Below are 14,994 nucleotides of genomic sequence, written 5' to 3' on the forward strand. Positions count from 1 at the left end.
GTTTGTACTGAAGATGCGTTAACATTTCACAAATGGATGGTAGCTTTGAGGATTGCAAAGGTTAATTATTATCATCTTACAGTATTATCATACTTATTATTATCTTACAGTATCGCTTCCATCCAATCCATCTTATCTTTCTTTTCTATTCTACTGGATATCTTGAGTTTGGTAGTTTTTTTTTTTCTTTCGAGCTGTTTCGAGAAAAATAGATATTAAAATAAATGAATTTCGAAAAGTGTTGAAGGAATTTTTTTTTTAATTTTCGAAAAGCATAGAAAGAATGGATTATTTATGACTTCACAATCGCATTTATTATATTCCGGAAACGGTAAATTTCATAGTACCAGTTTCTCTTCCACTCATAAAATTACCGTACCTTTTCTAGAATGGTCGAAATCTGTATGAGAGTTATATGGAGATGAAGAAACAACAACAAACAGAATTAAATGGAGTAATTCAACCTGTAAAAGTTGGAATTCCACAAATCTCACCTGTTGATTCCAATCGTATATCTTTTGTTGAAATGCGAAAAACTAACATACGACAATGTCAACAACAAGATCCATCACCTTTACTAAATTTAAATCGTGATTTACGAACTCCTATCTCATCCAGATTATCGATGGGAACAAGTAATGATGGAAATTCATCATCTCATCAAAATAGTATTATTTTTGATCAGGTATATTTATATTAAATATCTTATTAATTTTATTGATTATTTTAAAATTATACCTATTTCAATTCTAAAATTTCAATAATTTATAGTGTGATGATATCATAACGGGTACCATAAAACGAGCACCATGTGATATAATGCTCAATAATAGACAATCAACAATAACTGATCATCGAAATTCTAACGATGGTATTGCTTCACCAAGTGGTCGTAGTGGTGGTACTGCTGAAAGTGATAGTGATGAAGAACAATTTCCGCCACCACCACCAACTGTGATTACTCATGGAGAAGATTCTCATGATAGTGAGTATTCTGAATCTCAAATTTTCAATTCATATCATTAATTTAGAAATCATTAATATCAGTAAATTATAGTGATAATAATGATATTTAGAAACCATTAATTTGTTAATATCAGTAAATTATAGTGATAATAGTGATATTTAGAAACCATTAATTTGTTAATATCAGTAAATTATAGTGATAATAATGCTTCCGTCTAGTTATATCGAATTATGTCATTCCCGATCATTCTGGATTTTCAATAAAATAGATAGTAAATACTGATATTGATTTTTTTGAGTATACTGATATTAATATTTTATTTGTTTATTTTTAAAGTACTAATATTGATATCTGTTACATATTATATTATCTATATAATTTAATTTTTAGATGTATATAATAATCAAGATGACACTACAGTAACGACACCAATTGCAAAAATTACTTTCTCTCAACAGCAACAACAACAACAACAACAACAACAACAACAACAACAACAACAACAACAACAACAACAACAACAACAACAGCAGCAGCAACAACAACAACAGCGACAACAACAACAACAGCAACCAAGTACTAGTCATATGGTTGTTACACGTTCATCAACTTATACTAATGGTAATTATGTACCAAATATGAAATCAAATGTTATGGTACCAATACCACCAACAAAACCACCACAATTTGTGATACAAAATGGACGAAATCAAATAATTACCAATGAAGTATCATTTTATTCTTTCTCACTTTCTTTTTTTTTTAAATTTTAAAGAAAAAGATTATTTGTTTTTTTGTCTTAGAAAGATCGATTAACCCAATTGTAATACTATTTACTGTATGCTTATTAATTTTGCCTAATATTTTTGTCACTTTCATAAGAACAAAATCATTTTGGCGTACCTGTCGCGAACTTTTCTTAAATAATTAAAGCTTTTTAATTGATTAATCAATAAAAGAAAATAATCCATTATCAGAAAGAAAAAAAAAAAACTTCTAATTTTTAATCTTTTAGGTATACGGTTTTACTAGAAGATATATTGTTGTTGCAATTATTGTATTAATATTTGCAGAACAATATAACATTGAGTAATCATCATCATCATCATCATCAATCTAAAACATCGTTGACATCACTACCAAAGAAAACACCACCACCACCACCACCGAAACGATCAGATGCCACAAAACTTCAATCGGTATTTTGTTTATTCTCATTTTAAATAAAATTCAAACGATGAAAATACAAAATTCTAAGATTAATCTAATTTGATGGTTTAAATTTCAGTTCCAATTCATGTCCCTCTTTTGTAATTAATTATTCACTGCAGTTAATTGAACAATTAATTATGGAATATAAAATCTTAAATGATTCCTGAAATATATCTTATTTGAAATGATTTAAAACTAAAAATTGTAAACTTTGAAATTTCAAATTTTATAATGTCGCGTTAATTTTTTCTATTTGAATTGGAATTTTATAACTAAAAACTTTCATTTAGAAATGTTAATTTAATTTTTGCACAATTTATCTTTCAGATGAATGCTGAAGCTTTACATTCAGAATTAGAAATAGCAATGGCAAAAAGATTGCAAAAGATTGGACAACTTTAGATTTATTCAACCTTTTTCAGCATTTCTGATTAAATATCCATTTGTTAATCTTTTAATTCCTTTTATTTGTATTTATATACGGCGCAAACTGTGGTACTGATAATTCCACGTGCGTACTGATAATTCCACGTGCGTGTTTTTTTTTTTTCTGCATTATCATCATATCTAACGTATCCTTTTCTTTTGCATTTTCTACATAGAAAATATGTTTAGTAAATTTAAGGAAAAATAATAATTCCTTCAATTTAACATTTCTTCTCTTAATTTCTTCATTTTTTTTTCTTTGTAATGAATAAGTAATTTTCATTAATGAATGAAAAATTTAATGATTAAAGTCAATTTAATGAATTTCTTTTTTACTTACTATTTATAAATAATAAAATGCTAGCCATCTTTTCCCTATAATTTATGCTAATTCTTGCAAGCTTAATTTAAATTTAATTAAAATAGACAATAGACAAGTTGAGAAGTGAAGATTTTCATGTTTTATGTGTAAATTTATTTTTGAAATTTTTTACTAAGAAATCATTTTTCTATTGCCATTTATTTTATCAATATGCTGCTCATTTTTGAAAAAATTTTTCTCCCTTATATCATTATCATTACAAAAATCATATGATAGTAATGAAGGTAGGGAATTAATCAATAGCTTTATCACTTTCACAAACATTTTTCTTTTTTTTTTTAATCAGTTATCACTAGTTATGGTAAAATTTGTCATCGATCAATTCCTAATTTGAGTGAACATTTTCAAAAATGTTATGAAGAAAATACTATCAACAAGAAAGGGATATATGATTTCTTCAAGAGTTTATCTTTATACCTGAAATTAGCTATGAATCATTTTAGGTTATTCGAATATTCCTGAAAGTGTAAAAATAGCCTAAAATAGAAAAGGTATCATGCTAGATATCTTTACTAATAAAATGCGCTTTTAAAAAAATTACCGGTGTCTTTTTTTTTCTTATTTTACTTGTCCGTTTGTATATACACACATAACTATAGCTTCTATCATTACCTATTTCAAGCCACAAATCCCTATTTGTATTCTGTTTTTGAAATATTTCTTGTTATTTTGTTGGATGAATAAATGAAACCTGAAATTATACCATGAATCATTTCAGATTTCAGGTATTTCAAAAATTCTTTACCTTTCTCCATGATTATCTTCCCTATCTTGGTGTTGCTTGCTTATTGATTTATTTTATGTCATCAAAACTCATTAATCATTCTTGTGTATTAAATTTCTCTTCAATGAACTGAATAAAATAATTTCATCGCTAATGATTTTATTTTTCAAAATCATAAAAAGGTTAAAGGTTATTGTGTTATCGAGTGAATAACCTCCAAACTATTCCATTCACTTATTGCAATGTGTTCTCTAATAATGGGAACATTCAGGTCATCTTTGAGGTAGAAATGGGACATTGCGGTGTCATCCGGAAAAATATAACCCACGGAACCTGATATCTCCTATTTGATTGATATTTTGAAAATGCACAGTTTTACACTCAGTGGATCATCGCATTTGACATAAATATTTATTTCCAATAAATTTTTACGCAAAAATACAGTAAGTGAAAATCTTATGATACTAATTAAGGAGCAATTTAAATAGGCTAACTAATTAAGATTGATAAAATAAGCTATTTGATAATTGGAAAAGAAGACTAAATGTATGGGAAGCATAATTTGTTCCAGATTGTATGAGACAGAAAAAAAGTGTATGAAACTTTTTTTTTTAAAAAAAGAAAAAGTCCACATTTAAAGAATTAATTGAAAGTTATGGGAAGAAGATAAAGGAAATATAATACTTGAAAAAAAAATTATTTAAAAGAAATGAAGAAATACTGGTATGGGAAAAAGTAAAAGTGATAAATCATATGTAAAATACAGCACGACATTGGGACAATATAATTTCTAAAGGAAGTTTTAAATGACTATTGTAATCCCGGTGTTATACAATCGCGGGAATTATAGCAATCAAAGTTTTGAGATATTTCAGAGATTACTGTAAGTCAATGAAATATGTCGTAATAATGCAAATATTTGGGAAATTTGTCGCATAATGTCTTCTTAATTTAGAATTCAAGAATGTTTTTATGATATATTGGAACCATAAAAAAAAGAAAAAAAGAAAAAAGGAAAAGAAAATTCGTAAGTGGTAAAGGAAGTAAAATAGATTGCTCCTTTCTTTTTTTTTTTTCTACAAAATATTTAAATCGTTTTAAATTTGATTTAAAAAAATTTGACAATTTTATTTTAGATTCTACCGTAAAATGTAAGAAATATGGAAAATTTACATTTCAAACCATAAATGTAAAGGTAATTTTCTATTTCTATTTGTTATAAATGCAATAAATTGGAAGGTAAAAACAGGTCAAATTTTTAAAATACAATTTTATTTTTATTTTATTTATTATTTTTTTTTTTAAAAATAAGTTTACAAAATATTTTGAAGTTTATCATAATAAATGACAATAAAAGATAGCAATAAAATTATTTTCTTCTTGAGCTCATTCATATCTTTTATCCGTTTATTAACCATAATAATTAATATTTGAGCTTGTAAAGAAGAATTTTTGAAAAAGACGAAAAAACAAAATTGGCACTGTAGGATAAACTAAGATAATACTCTACAAAAAAAAAAATAGTAAAAAAATTATAATTTCGAAATGTTTCGTTGAATTCTAACGTCTACGATCTGATTCTGTTTCACGTTTGTAACTACATTCTTGTGATTCTTCCCTGAAAAAAAAAAAAAAAAGAATTAATTTGAAAAATACTTATTAAATCAAATATTAGAAAATTTTTGGTTAAAGCTTTCAAAGAATAAATAAATAGAGAAAAAAATTAATTAATTAAAAGATAAGATTTTTGTTTTTCCTTTTTAAATTTATAATTTAAAGAATTAAACAAATAGTAGGAAGAATTTTTAAATATTTCCGATGTAAATACTTCTATTACTTTTGAGAATGATTAAAGTTTAAGAATGCGTTATTTATTGAGATGAAAAAGAAACTCACTTGTACTCAGTAGGATTTCCATCTTTATTAATACGACGACCACTACTACTTTTAATTTCCCGATCATATGTCTCATAACCACCCGGTATTTGCTCATGACGATGATCACGTTCATACATATTACCACTGTTATTGGACATATTTGGTAATGGCATTAATAGCGAATCACGAAATTCATTCTCCAAACGAGTCATATCTTCATTACGCCTAAATAAAATAAATTATTACAAGAGAATTCATTCCCTAAATTAAATGAAAATTTCAAATTGAATTTTAATCTTTAATGATTGTTTAACAAACCGTCTAATAGACTGTGAAAAACCACGTCCTTCATCCCAATCTGCATAACTTCGACTTTTGGTGATCGGTTTGTAGAAGTCATCGGATGGTATTCTAGTACGATGTGGTGGAGGTATTGGTGCATCACGATCACGTGGTAATGTTGGTGGAAATTCAATAAATGGACCGCCACTTTGTTGACTACTACGACGATAGGATGATGAACGATGATAATCACCATCATAATTGACACCCGAACCCGAATCGTATACATCACCTTCAAATTATGATTAAATAATCTCTCTTCATCGGTTATTACCATGTTTTAATTATATAACAATAATCTTTAATTAGCCATTTGATATCATTTGATTATGTGGACAATAATTAAGATTACAAATAATAATTAGTTTAATTAGTCATTTAATGTATGTGTTGTCACTTGACCATGTGGACAATAATCAAGATTACAAATAATAATTAGCAAATAATTTTTAAGTGAAATATAAAATACTAACGAGTAGAAAGACTTTTATGAATGCGTCCATTTCGACCCGACGAGCTATGATGTACTTCTCGAATGTCACCATTCGGATTATAACGTAATTCGCCACGTCTTAAGCTATCAGATAACGAAGAACCATAACGTCCATTAGAAAGACTTCCATTTGTTATCAGACGTCCATCATCGTAATAACGCTATAACATTTCCCATATTGTATGATTCAAAGAACAAAAAAAAAAAATAGTCGCAGTTAGTTTTGATTTTTGTTTTAAACACATCTCTTGTTGATTTTTTTACAATATTAATTATTAAAATGTTATGAACAAAGAGCAAAGAGCAAAGGGCAAAGATCAAAGCATACCCCATCCTTTTCACGACGTGTCGTTACAGATCGCATATAACTTTCATGTCCTGGTAAATAACCGTTCTGTCGTGACAATGAATTGCTACGATAACCTAAAAATCGAAACTTCTAAAGGAAGTATTATTAATTCAAATGCAAATTTCTGAAGTTCATAACTTAAAATCTTTACTCGATAACTTACAAATATAACCCATCGAAAATTAGATTTTCAAATATCTCCAAATTAAATCATCTAACAGATAAGGGAAGGAAAAAAAAAGACGATGTAAAACGAATATAATGAATAATGAAAATGAAGGGTAGTAGTTAATGATCATAGAAATGTTACAATAATCTCGATATATAATAATGAAACGAAGGGAAATAGTTAGTGATCATAGAAATATTGTGATAAGATCAAAATATGATGATAATAAAACGAATGATAGTAATTAATGATCATATAAATATGATAAGATCAATTTGCAGCATTGTAAATATTTCGAATTGATTAGTTTAATTCAGTTGAAGAGATGACAGAAGTTGACAGATACTATTATGGTTGGTGTAATAATTACCAAAAGAATGTGATTACTTCTTGTGATTTTAATATATTCCATTAAATTTTTTGTTCAATTACGATATTCATAATTATTATCTTCTTAATTTTTAAAAAAATTAAACCTAACTAATTTTCATTTTCATGATTTCAATGATAAATAATTTGATTTGTTATGTTGGATGTTAAATAGTATATGTATCATAGATAATTAGACTAATAAATAAAAACCGCTGAAAATTTCAAAACAGTTCAGATTTCTTAAAAAGGAATGTAACGAAACGAACCACCAAATGAAATAGCCAATACAATACAATACAAATTCATGGCTAATTACGTCAATACCATTGCAGTCTATATACCGTAACATGGCTAATACGATTGTAATATATATATACTGTAAAACTTATGGCTAATGCAATATAAGAACTCATAGCAAAAAGGATACAAAAAGTTATAGCAAACATGATGCAAAGATGTAACATTCATTTCTGGAAAATTAAATCTTGAAATATTTAGCTTAAAATATGTGTAAAAATTATTAGCCAAAATTTAACTTAAATGGGTTAAATCCTCGACGATAGTTTACTTTATTGAGCCAAATTTATTTTTTTAAGTCACATCAATTTACTTTCTAATCTTATTCATAAAATAAATGCTTAACTTGCATTCTTAACAAATTTAACTTCCTCAAAATTTAATCCATATTTTTAAGCAAATTTTAATTAAAAAAAATAATTTAATATAAATTAAAATTTAGAAAATTACCTTTACCTTCATCACTATACCCATTATAAGCCGCATAAGCTTCACGATTACCGCCCCGATGATGATGTTGATGATGATAATTTCGATGTGAACTACGATGCTTCTTCTCTTTCTTTTCTTTTCGTTGAACGCGTCTTTCAATTTCTTCAATTCTTTTATGCTCTTCCACTCTTTGTACTGTTTCTGTTACTTTTGGCTTCTAAAAATGAGAAAAGAATTTAATCTTTTAATACAAACTATTTCAATCTTTTAAAGTTTGAAAATTCTAAAAATTTTAAAATTAAATCTTTCTTTTTTTTTAGAATTACAATTAAAACATTTAATACTAACTGCTGAAGCAATTCGTCGTTCCTCCCAATGATCAGTTCGAGCTACCTGTCGTGGTTCTTCTGTTGCATACATCATTTGATCTTTAGTTTCCAGATCACGACGCTTCATGATACCTCGAGGCTTATCATCCTAAAACTTTCATTATATTCGATGTTAAATTTAAATTTTAAAAAAAATCTAAACTCTAAAATTTCAACAAATTTCAATTAAATATTTTAGAATCTGATGTTAGAAATGTTTAATCATTGAAAACTTTTGTATCATTCGTAGTCAACCATAATTATACTTTTAACCATTACTGTTAATAAAATTAAAGTAATTATATTATTCTCGTATTTACTTTAATAATCTTTGATCTTGTAATACATGTGTTTTACTATCATTTGATTAACAGTTATGATTAAAAATTAAAGCAAAAAAAAAAAGGAAAAAGTTAAATGATAATGATAGAGAAATGATTATAAGAAATATTTCCAAATGTTAAATTTCATGCTAACATGCATATATGAAACAACTGGAGAGGACTGTAACATAAACAAATAAAGCAATTTGAAAAATTTAAATACTCAATTTGACAATTCAATGAATCATATTTTGGTATTTCCAATCATTCTCTCTTGGTGTCATCTTGTCGTTTATTACAAATGACCTACATTAGATTATTAACACCAAACATTCCCCAAATTACCATTTCCACAGGTTAAAAAATTTCATTCAACACAACATTTGTTATAAATGATTAAATAAATTAGTGATTTTTCATTTTTATTTATTTTTTTTTTGTAAGAAATACTTAAATATAAATTTTTGAAATGAGTTTGAAAATTAAAATTTGTGTTAGAAATCAAAAAAAAATTCCTGAGATATAACTTTTTTTTTGAAAAAAAGTAAATTCTAAAATAGAAGACATTTACATTGTTAAATATCCATTTAATAAAATATTGTTATGAAGAGTTTTGATATTTTCAAATTTAAATTCAAAAAAAAAAGATAAGAAAAAGTAAAGTAGCATCCTTTTATAGATTTAATAAATATTTAAAAGTGTTTCAATAATCTAGAAAAAAAAAAAAAACAAACACGAACAACATTTCAATAATTCGACAAGCTTGGATTTGTTTCCTGAACAAGTGCGCTTTATGAATGTGCAAAGGGAATAAGCATAACAAGCCTAACTAATCCTTATAAAAATAATACCATTCAAGATACCTTAATCTTAATCAATGTTCCACGTGTTTCACTGTCCAATGTCGGTAATGAAGCATAACGTTCAATGTTTCTCTCGTAATTCTCGTTGAATTCACGGGTCATCGTGGATTGCGCTGAATCCGTTACGGGGCCCAAACGTGCCGGCATATGGGGCCAATGTTGTTTCTCACTCTGAATTTACTAACCTGTCAAATAACTGCTTTTTGAAGAAAATTTTCACTTCAGAAATTACTTTTTTTTCTTTTTTTTATTTATTAAACATTAAATTGATTGGAAAATCGTTTTGTAAATGAATCAAAGAAAAAATAAAAAACTCAAAGAGTAATAAAAATAATTTAAATGCAATGGAATGCAATATCAATTCAAAAACACTTAACAACCTTAATTTCAAATTAGAAATTTTTGAATGTACCATGAAAATTTTAATTAGACATCCGAAATAGACAAATAATTTTAATTGGAAATCATAATTAGACAAATAATTTTGATTAAACATTTGGATATAGTGTACAAATTTTCGACAATTCTCAAGATTTCCTTATAAGATTAATGAAAAACCTCTCAGAAAAAAAAAATATAATTCGTATAGTTAAGGAAAATTGTCGAATTATTTGGATGAATCATGAAATTTCAATTAAACAAATAGTTTTAATTAGGCATTTCAATTAGACAAATAATTTTAATTAGACACCTTATTTAGGTATTTTAGACAAATAGTTTTAATTAGGCATTTCAATTAGACAAATAATTTTAATTAGACACCTTATTTAGGTATTTTAGACAAATGGTTTTAATTAGGCATTTCAATTAGACAAATAATTTTAACTAGAAAACTCGTTTAGATAAATAAATTAGGTGTTTACATGCAGAGTTTAAAAACATTCGATTGATGAAAGATTTTCTTTTTCTTACAAAAAAAAAAAAAAAAAAGAAAAGAAATGTCATTTGATATAGATCAGGAAAATTGCCGAATTATCCTCAATTAAACTTCTAGCACAATTCTATGGCCAATAATTCCATATGAAATTAAAATTCATTTTAAACTATCTATTCATTGATATAAAAGAGAAATTTTGATGCATACGAAACAATTCATTTATAAAAATTATTTTAAAAATTTGATATAAAATCCAGTTCTAAATTTTATGATTAAATACCCATTGATAAGGAAATACCAATTCATTACACTTCAATCAATGAGAATTATATTAATGCAATATGAAATTGGTGTGATAAACAGGGTAAGACATATAAGACATTAACTGATCGAAACAATAATAAAACCTGTTTGAAGTCATTATCACTACTATCATTCTTATCGTTAAATTAACTATCTTCATATATTACCATTTATATATTTTCACATAACAAAATTTCAGATTATCAAAATAAGGATAAATAATTCCATAGTAGCAATGATATTAGCTCTTGTTTTGCTATCTTTGTCATAATTAATGTCCATCATATGACTCATACATTTAATTGGTCATTTCTCTTCTATGATTTGACCGTAATTGCAAGAAGTTTTATAAGATTAAACAAATACAGTAATGAGATGAGTGTAATAAAAAAATATATATATATTCTCTTATCTTTTGGTGAATTACTAAATTTTAGGTTCCAAGAATTTTCAGCTCAATCCTCGAAGGATTTGTAATGATTAAGAATATCTCATTGATTAGTTTTAATATTATCAAAGATTGTTCAGTAAATTATAAGTGGAAATGCTCGACTGCTACTGTTACATTTGCAAAACAATGTTTAGGAAAATTTATTCAATCAATAATTTTTTTTTAGGACTTTATTTAGTTAATAATTTTTTTTTTTAGAGCCTTTATTCAATCATTAATTTTTTCTTAATGCTAATTTAGGCTTAATAGCAATTCATTTTAAAAGATATTTGAGGAAGTGAAGAAATAAAATTAGAATTTAAATGTACTTTAAAAAAAAAAAGAAAAAACTTAAGCGTCTAAAGTACTCCTTGCATTTCTTTCTATTAGCATCATACTGTTATTAAACCTTTTCAGGAATTCCTTTTATAATTTCAAATTTAAAAAAATTTACATCCAATGGAACGAATGTAAAATTTTCAATGCTATGAATTTTCTTGAATGAAACTGAAACAAAACTGGAAAGTAAAACGGAAAAGACATGAAGAAGAACGGATAAAATGTGTGCATAAAATTGATTGGTGCTGTGTGTAATTGTGTATTGCTTCAGAAATGTGCAAAACGGTTAAAGCGTAATTTTGAAATCCCGAAATTTGAACCATTCCGGAATTCCAATTAATAAAAGCTTTTAAAAATGCAAAAACGGATATTATTTATTTCTTGGAAAATTTTTGAGAAAAAAAATTTTGCTATTGAAGTCAAGCCATTTCTTCGTTTTTTTTTTGGTTTTATTTTTAGTGAACTGGATGATATCCAATTTAGACATACACCTTACCTAAACTTTCGGGAAAAAAACACCAGACCTCAATGTGCGCAGTTTGCACAGCAGCATTGGAGCGGGAAAGGGTACGCCAAAGACCGGGGGATAAATCGGTACGCACTTTGAGCAAACCATCTTTGGCACCACCATTTACCGAAACAACAGAACGAGGTGAAAATGAATGGGATGAGAATTGCCAAGTAGCTGATGAAGCATCCTGAAATTTTCTGAAAAAAAAATACAACCGGGTTTTTTTCTTTCCGGAAATTACGAAACTTCGTTGGATGGATGCTTAATTGGAAATTTCTTCTTTTTTTTTTTAATATTAAACGGAGAAATGTCTAAAAATAGGTGATCGGTATTGGTAAATTTGATAATTTATGAATAATAAATTAAATATTTATTTTCGTTTTTCTTTTTTTTTTCAAAATAAAGATATAAAAGTTTAGATTTTATAAAATTTTTTCAAATAATTTGAGTGAATTTTTAAACAAACAAATATATTAAATGAAAAAAAAAAAGATTGTTATTAAAAATGATTAAGCAATGAAATCGTTACTAATTAATATTAGAAAACACACAGTAGCAATCACAACGGATTAGAAAAAAAAAAAAGAAAAAAGAAAAAGTTTTTTTTTTTTGTATCGTTTAGAAAAGCATTTTTTAAAGAAATATAATAAATCGAAATTTTTGTTTTTTTTTTTTCTTTCCTCTGATAAAAGCGTTGTAAAAAAAAAAAAAGAAATGAAAATTTTGATTTCCTTTAAGGAAGATCGTATCGTACCGTAACATAACCCGATCGATCTTGTTGTGGAATAGTTGAATTAACTGATGTATCATTGGAAATCCGCGATTCCAGCATATCACGTATTTGCTCCTGGAAGCATAAATGGAAACATCCCAATTACTTCGTTTTCCCATTCTCGTAAAATTTGCAAAAGGAAAAAAAAAAGAAAAAAGAAAAAAGCTATCAAAATAGATGAAAGAAAATGAAAGAGGAAAATATAAAGAAAAATTGTAAAACATGCGTAAATCATAATTGTTAACAATTAATTCTTCATTTAAATTTATCAAATTTTTTTTCCCGGGAAAAAATTTTCGATATAAAATTAGAAATAAAACAAGAACCCAGTTGATAGCTCATTAAAAGTTAATTTAAATTTTTGAAAATCCTAAAACAATAATGCTATATCAACGCATCATGAATATAATTTTAATCAATTATTTGATAATCGATATTTTAAAAACATTACCAAACCAATCATTGGAATAATTAACCTAGCATCTAGTTTCTACTTGATAGATCTAATCTTAAAAATTATCTAGTGAGGAGAAAAGTTTGCTTGAAAAGTATGCTTATTCGAATTGACCTGGAATAGTTAAGCTAGTTGTTATCGAATAATTTCCATTGCTAATATTAAATGCATAGTAATATATCTCTATGAATTGTGATCATATCATATAGCAGAATGTATCTGATTATCATTTGTAATTGATAACATCTAAGTAATTGTAATCTAATACACGAAATGTTCATAGCATACAAATTACAAAGCATCACATAATTATTTTACAAATTGCCTATACTAAACCTAAAAGATTACACCCAAAAATAACCTGGTAAAGATAGGAAGTCAATAAATTACTAACCTTTTTTTTTTTTTTTTTCTTTTCATACTAAATGTCGCATAATAATTGTTCCACTCTAATTCTCTAGTTGGAAATTTCTCCAATTTCGACTATTCTTACAAAGTAAGTTAACATCAAAAATACTTATAATATTTCGTTTTCAATTTTTAACTCAAAAAATAATCTTAATTTTGATGATCTATGATCTCATTTTGGTGATTTATGATCTATTTTGGTGATCTATGATCCCATTTTAGTGATCTATAATCCTATTTTAGTAATCTATGATCTTATTTTGGTGCAAAAAGGAATGAGAAAATCCATATAAATATTTTACTCAACCAACGCAAATCGATCATTCATGCAAAACATCCGATAATGGAAGATATCGGGAAAAGGTAGCAAAAAAAAAAAAAAGCGAACCTTAACAATAACTGGAACTGGTTCAGGTGCAGTTTTAATAATTTCTGAATCAACAAGCCTGTAATCTGTTCGCCTTCCTTTAGATCGTTCCAAAAGTTTCTCATTCAATCGCGCTAATTGATCTAAGTCGCTATTCTAAAGTAAAATTCATTGTTATCAGTCAAAAAAAAAAAAAAGTTTGTTCGTTGATTTCAACAATATTTTCATAAATTTCACATTCTCCGTTTATGTCAAATAGCGCCCATTTCAATATCCAGTTTTCTTCTTCTCCTACTTTACTCATTTAAATTTATATGTTTCCGGAAAAAAAAAAGAAGTTCGGTCAAAATTGAGCAACTAAAAAGAACAAATTCAGCATTTATGAGAAGAAAAAAAAAAAGCACTAATAAAAGTTTCTAATTTAGCAAAATTGGTGCTATTAGTTGCAAACTTCAAATCATTAGTTTATCACTTAAAGCAAAAAAAAAAAAACGTGGCACGTGTGCTTGTGAATTGCTGCTGCGATTTCACGCCACGTCACGTCATATCACGTCAAGCATGTAGCTGGTATATATACATAAAAGAATCTCTCAAAAGAGCACTAATCGCATGACACTAAGAGAAGTTTGTTGAACATTTTTACTTTCAAATTCTTGAAAAAATGTAAATTAATTTCTATCTTATAGATCCATTCTAATTTTAAACAGAATACTATGATGAACCTGTAATTGAATTCAAATTTATAAAAATGATAAAAGAATGGAAAGTATAATTAAAATAATTTAAGGGAGAGATAGATGCATTTACATAATTATTCATTTATTTCAACATATACACCACTAATTTAAAGGCTTTAATTCTCATTTAACTGAATGAATTTCGCGAAAAAAATTCTCAAAATTCAGAAATTATAGCTTTAATTTCCATATATTTTAA

The 14,994-nt window shown here is 26.4% G+C and overlaps 2 protein-coding genes across 2 annotated transcripts in view; one reads left to right on the forward strand and one right to left on the reverse strand.

The window, feature by feature from the left end:
• The window catches only part of LOAG_16889 (CBR-MIG-10 protein), a gene marked incomplete at both ends in the record, with an annotated part of 5,589 nt that extends 3,008 nt beyond the window's left edge, over positions 1-2,581 (forward strand). The window contains 5 exons of the mRNA XM_020449542.1: positions 389-685; positions 772-985; positions 1,358-1,695; positions 2,041-2,166; positions 2,507-2,581. Of these exons, the coding sequence (XP_020306903.1) occupies positions 389-685; positions 772-985; positions 1,358-1,695; positions 2,041-2,166; positions 2,507-2,581 (1,050 nt within the window). The remainder of the gene's footprint in view (positions 1-388; positions 686-771; positions 986-1,357; positions 1,696-2,040; positions 2,167-2,506) is intronic.
• A 2,677-nt stretch (positions 2,582-5,258) lies between these two features.
• LOAG_07429 (hypothetical protein) lies at positions 5,259-14,362 on the reverse strand (the record flags this gene model as incomplete). The annotated part of the gene is made up of 12 exons (XM_020447428.1): positions 5,259-5,329; positions 5,608-5,814; positions 5,908-6,163; positions 6,405-6,585; positions 6,753-6,847; positions 8,068-8,260; positions 8,392-8,520; positions 9,598-9,768; positions 12,071-12,244; positions 12,812-12,904; positions 14,080-14,214; positions 14,354-14,362. The coding sequence occupies 12 exons, from the start codon at positions 14,360-14,362 to the stop codon at positions 5,272-5,274; spliced, it is 1,701 nt and encodes a 566-aa protein (XP_020302339.1). The 3' UTR covers positions 5,259-5,271.
• Positions 14,363-14,994: the final 632 nt, after the last annotated feature.

This window comes from Loa loa (genome assembly GCF_000183805.2).
Source record: "Loa loa unplaced genomic scaffold supercont3.26, whole genome shotgun sequence".
Taxonomy (NCBI): Eukaryota; Metazoa; Nematoda; class Chromadorea; order Rhabditida; family Onchocercidae; genus Loa; species Loa loa.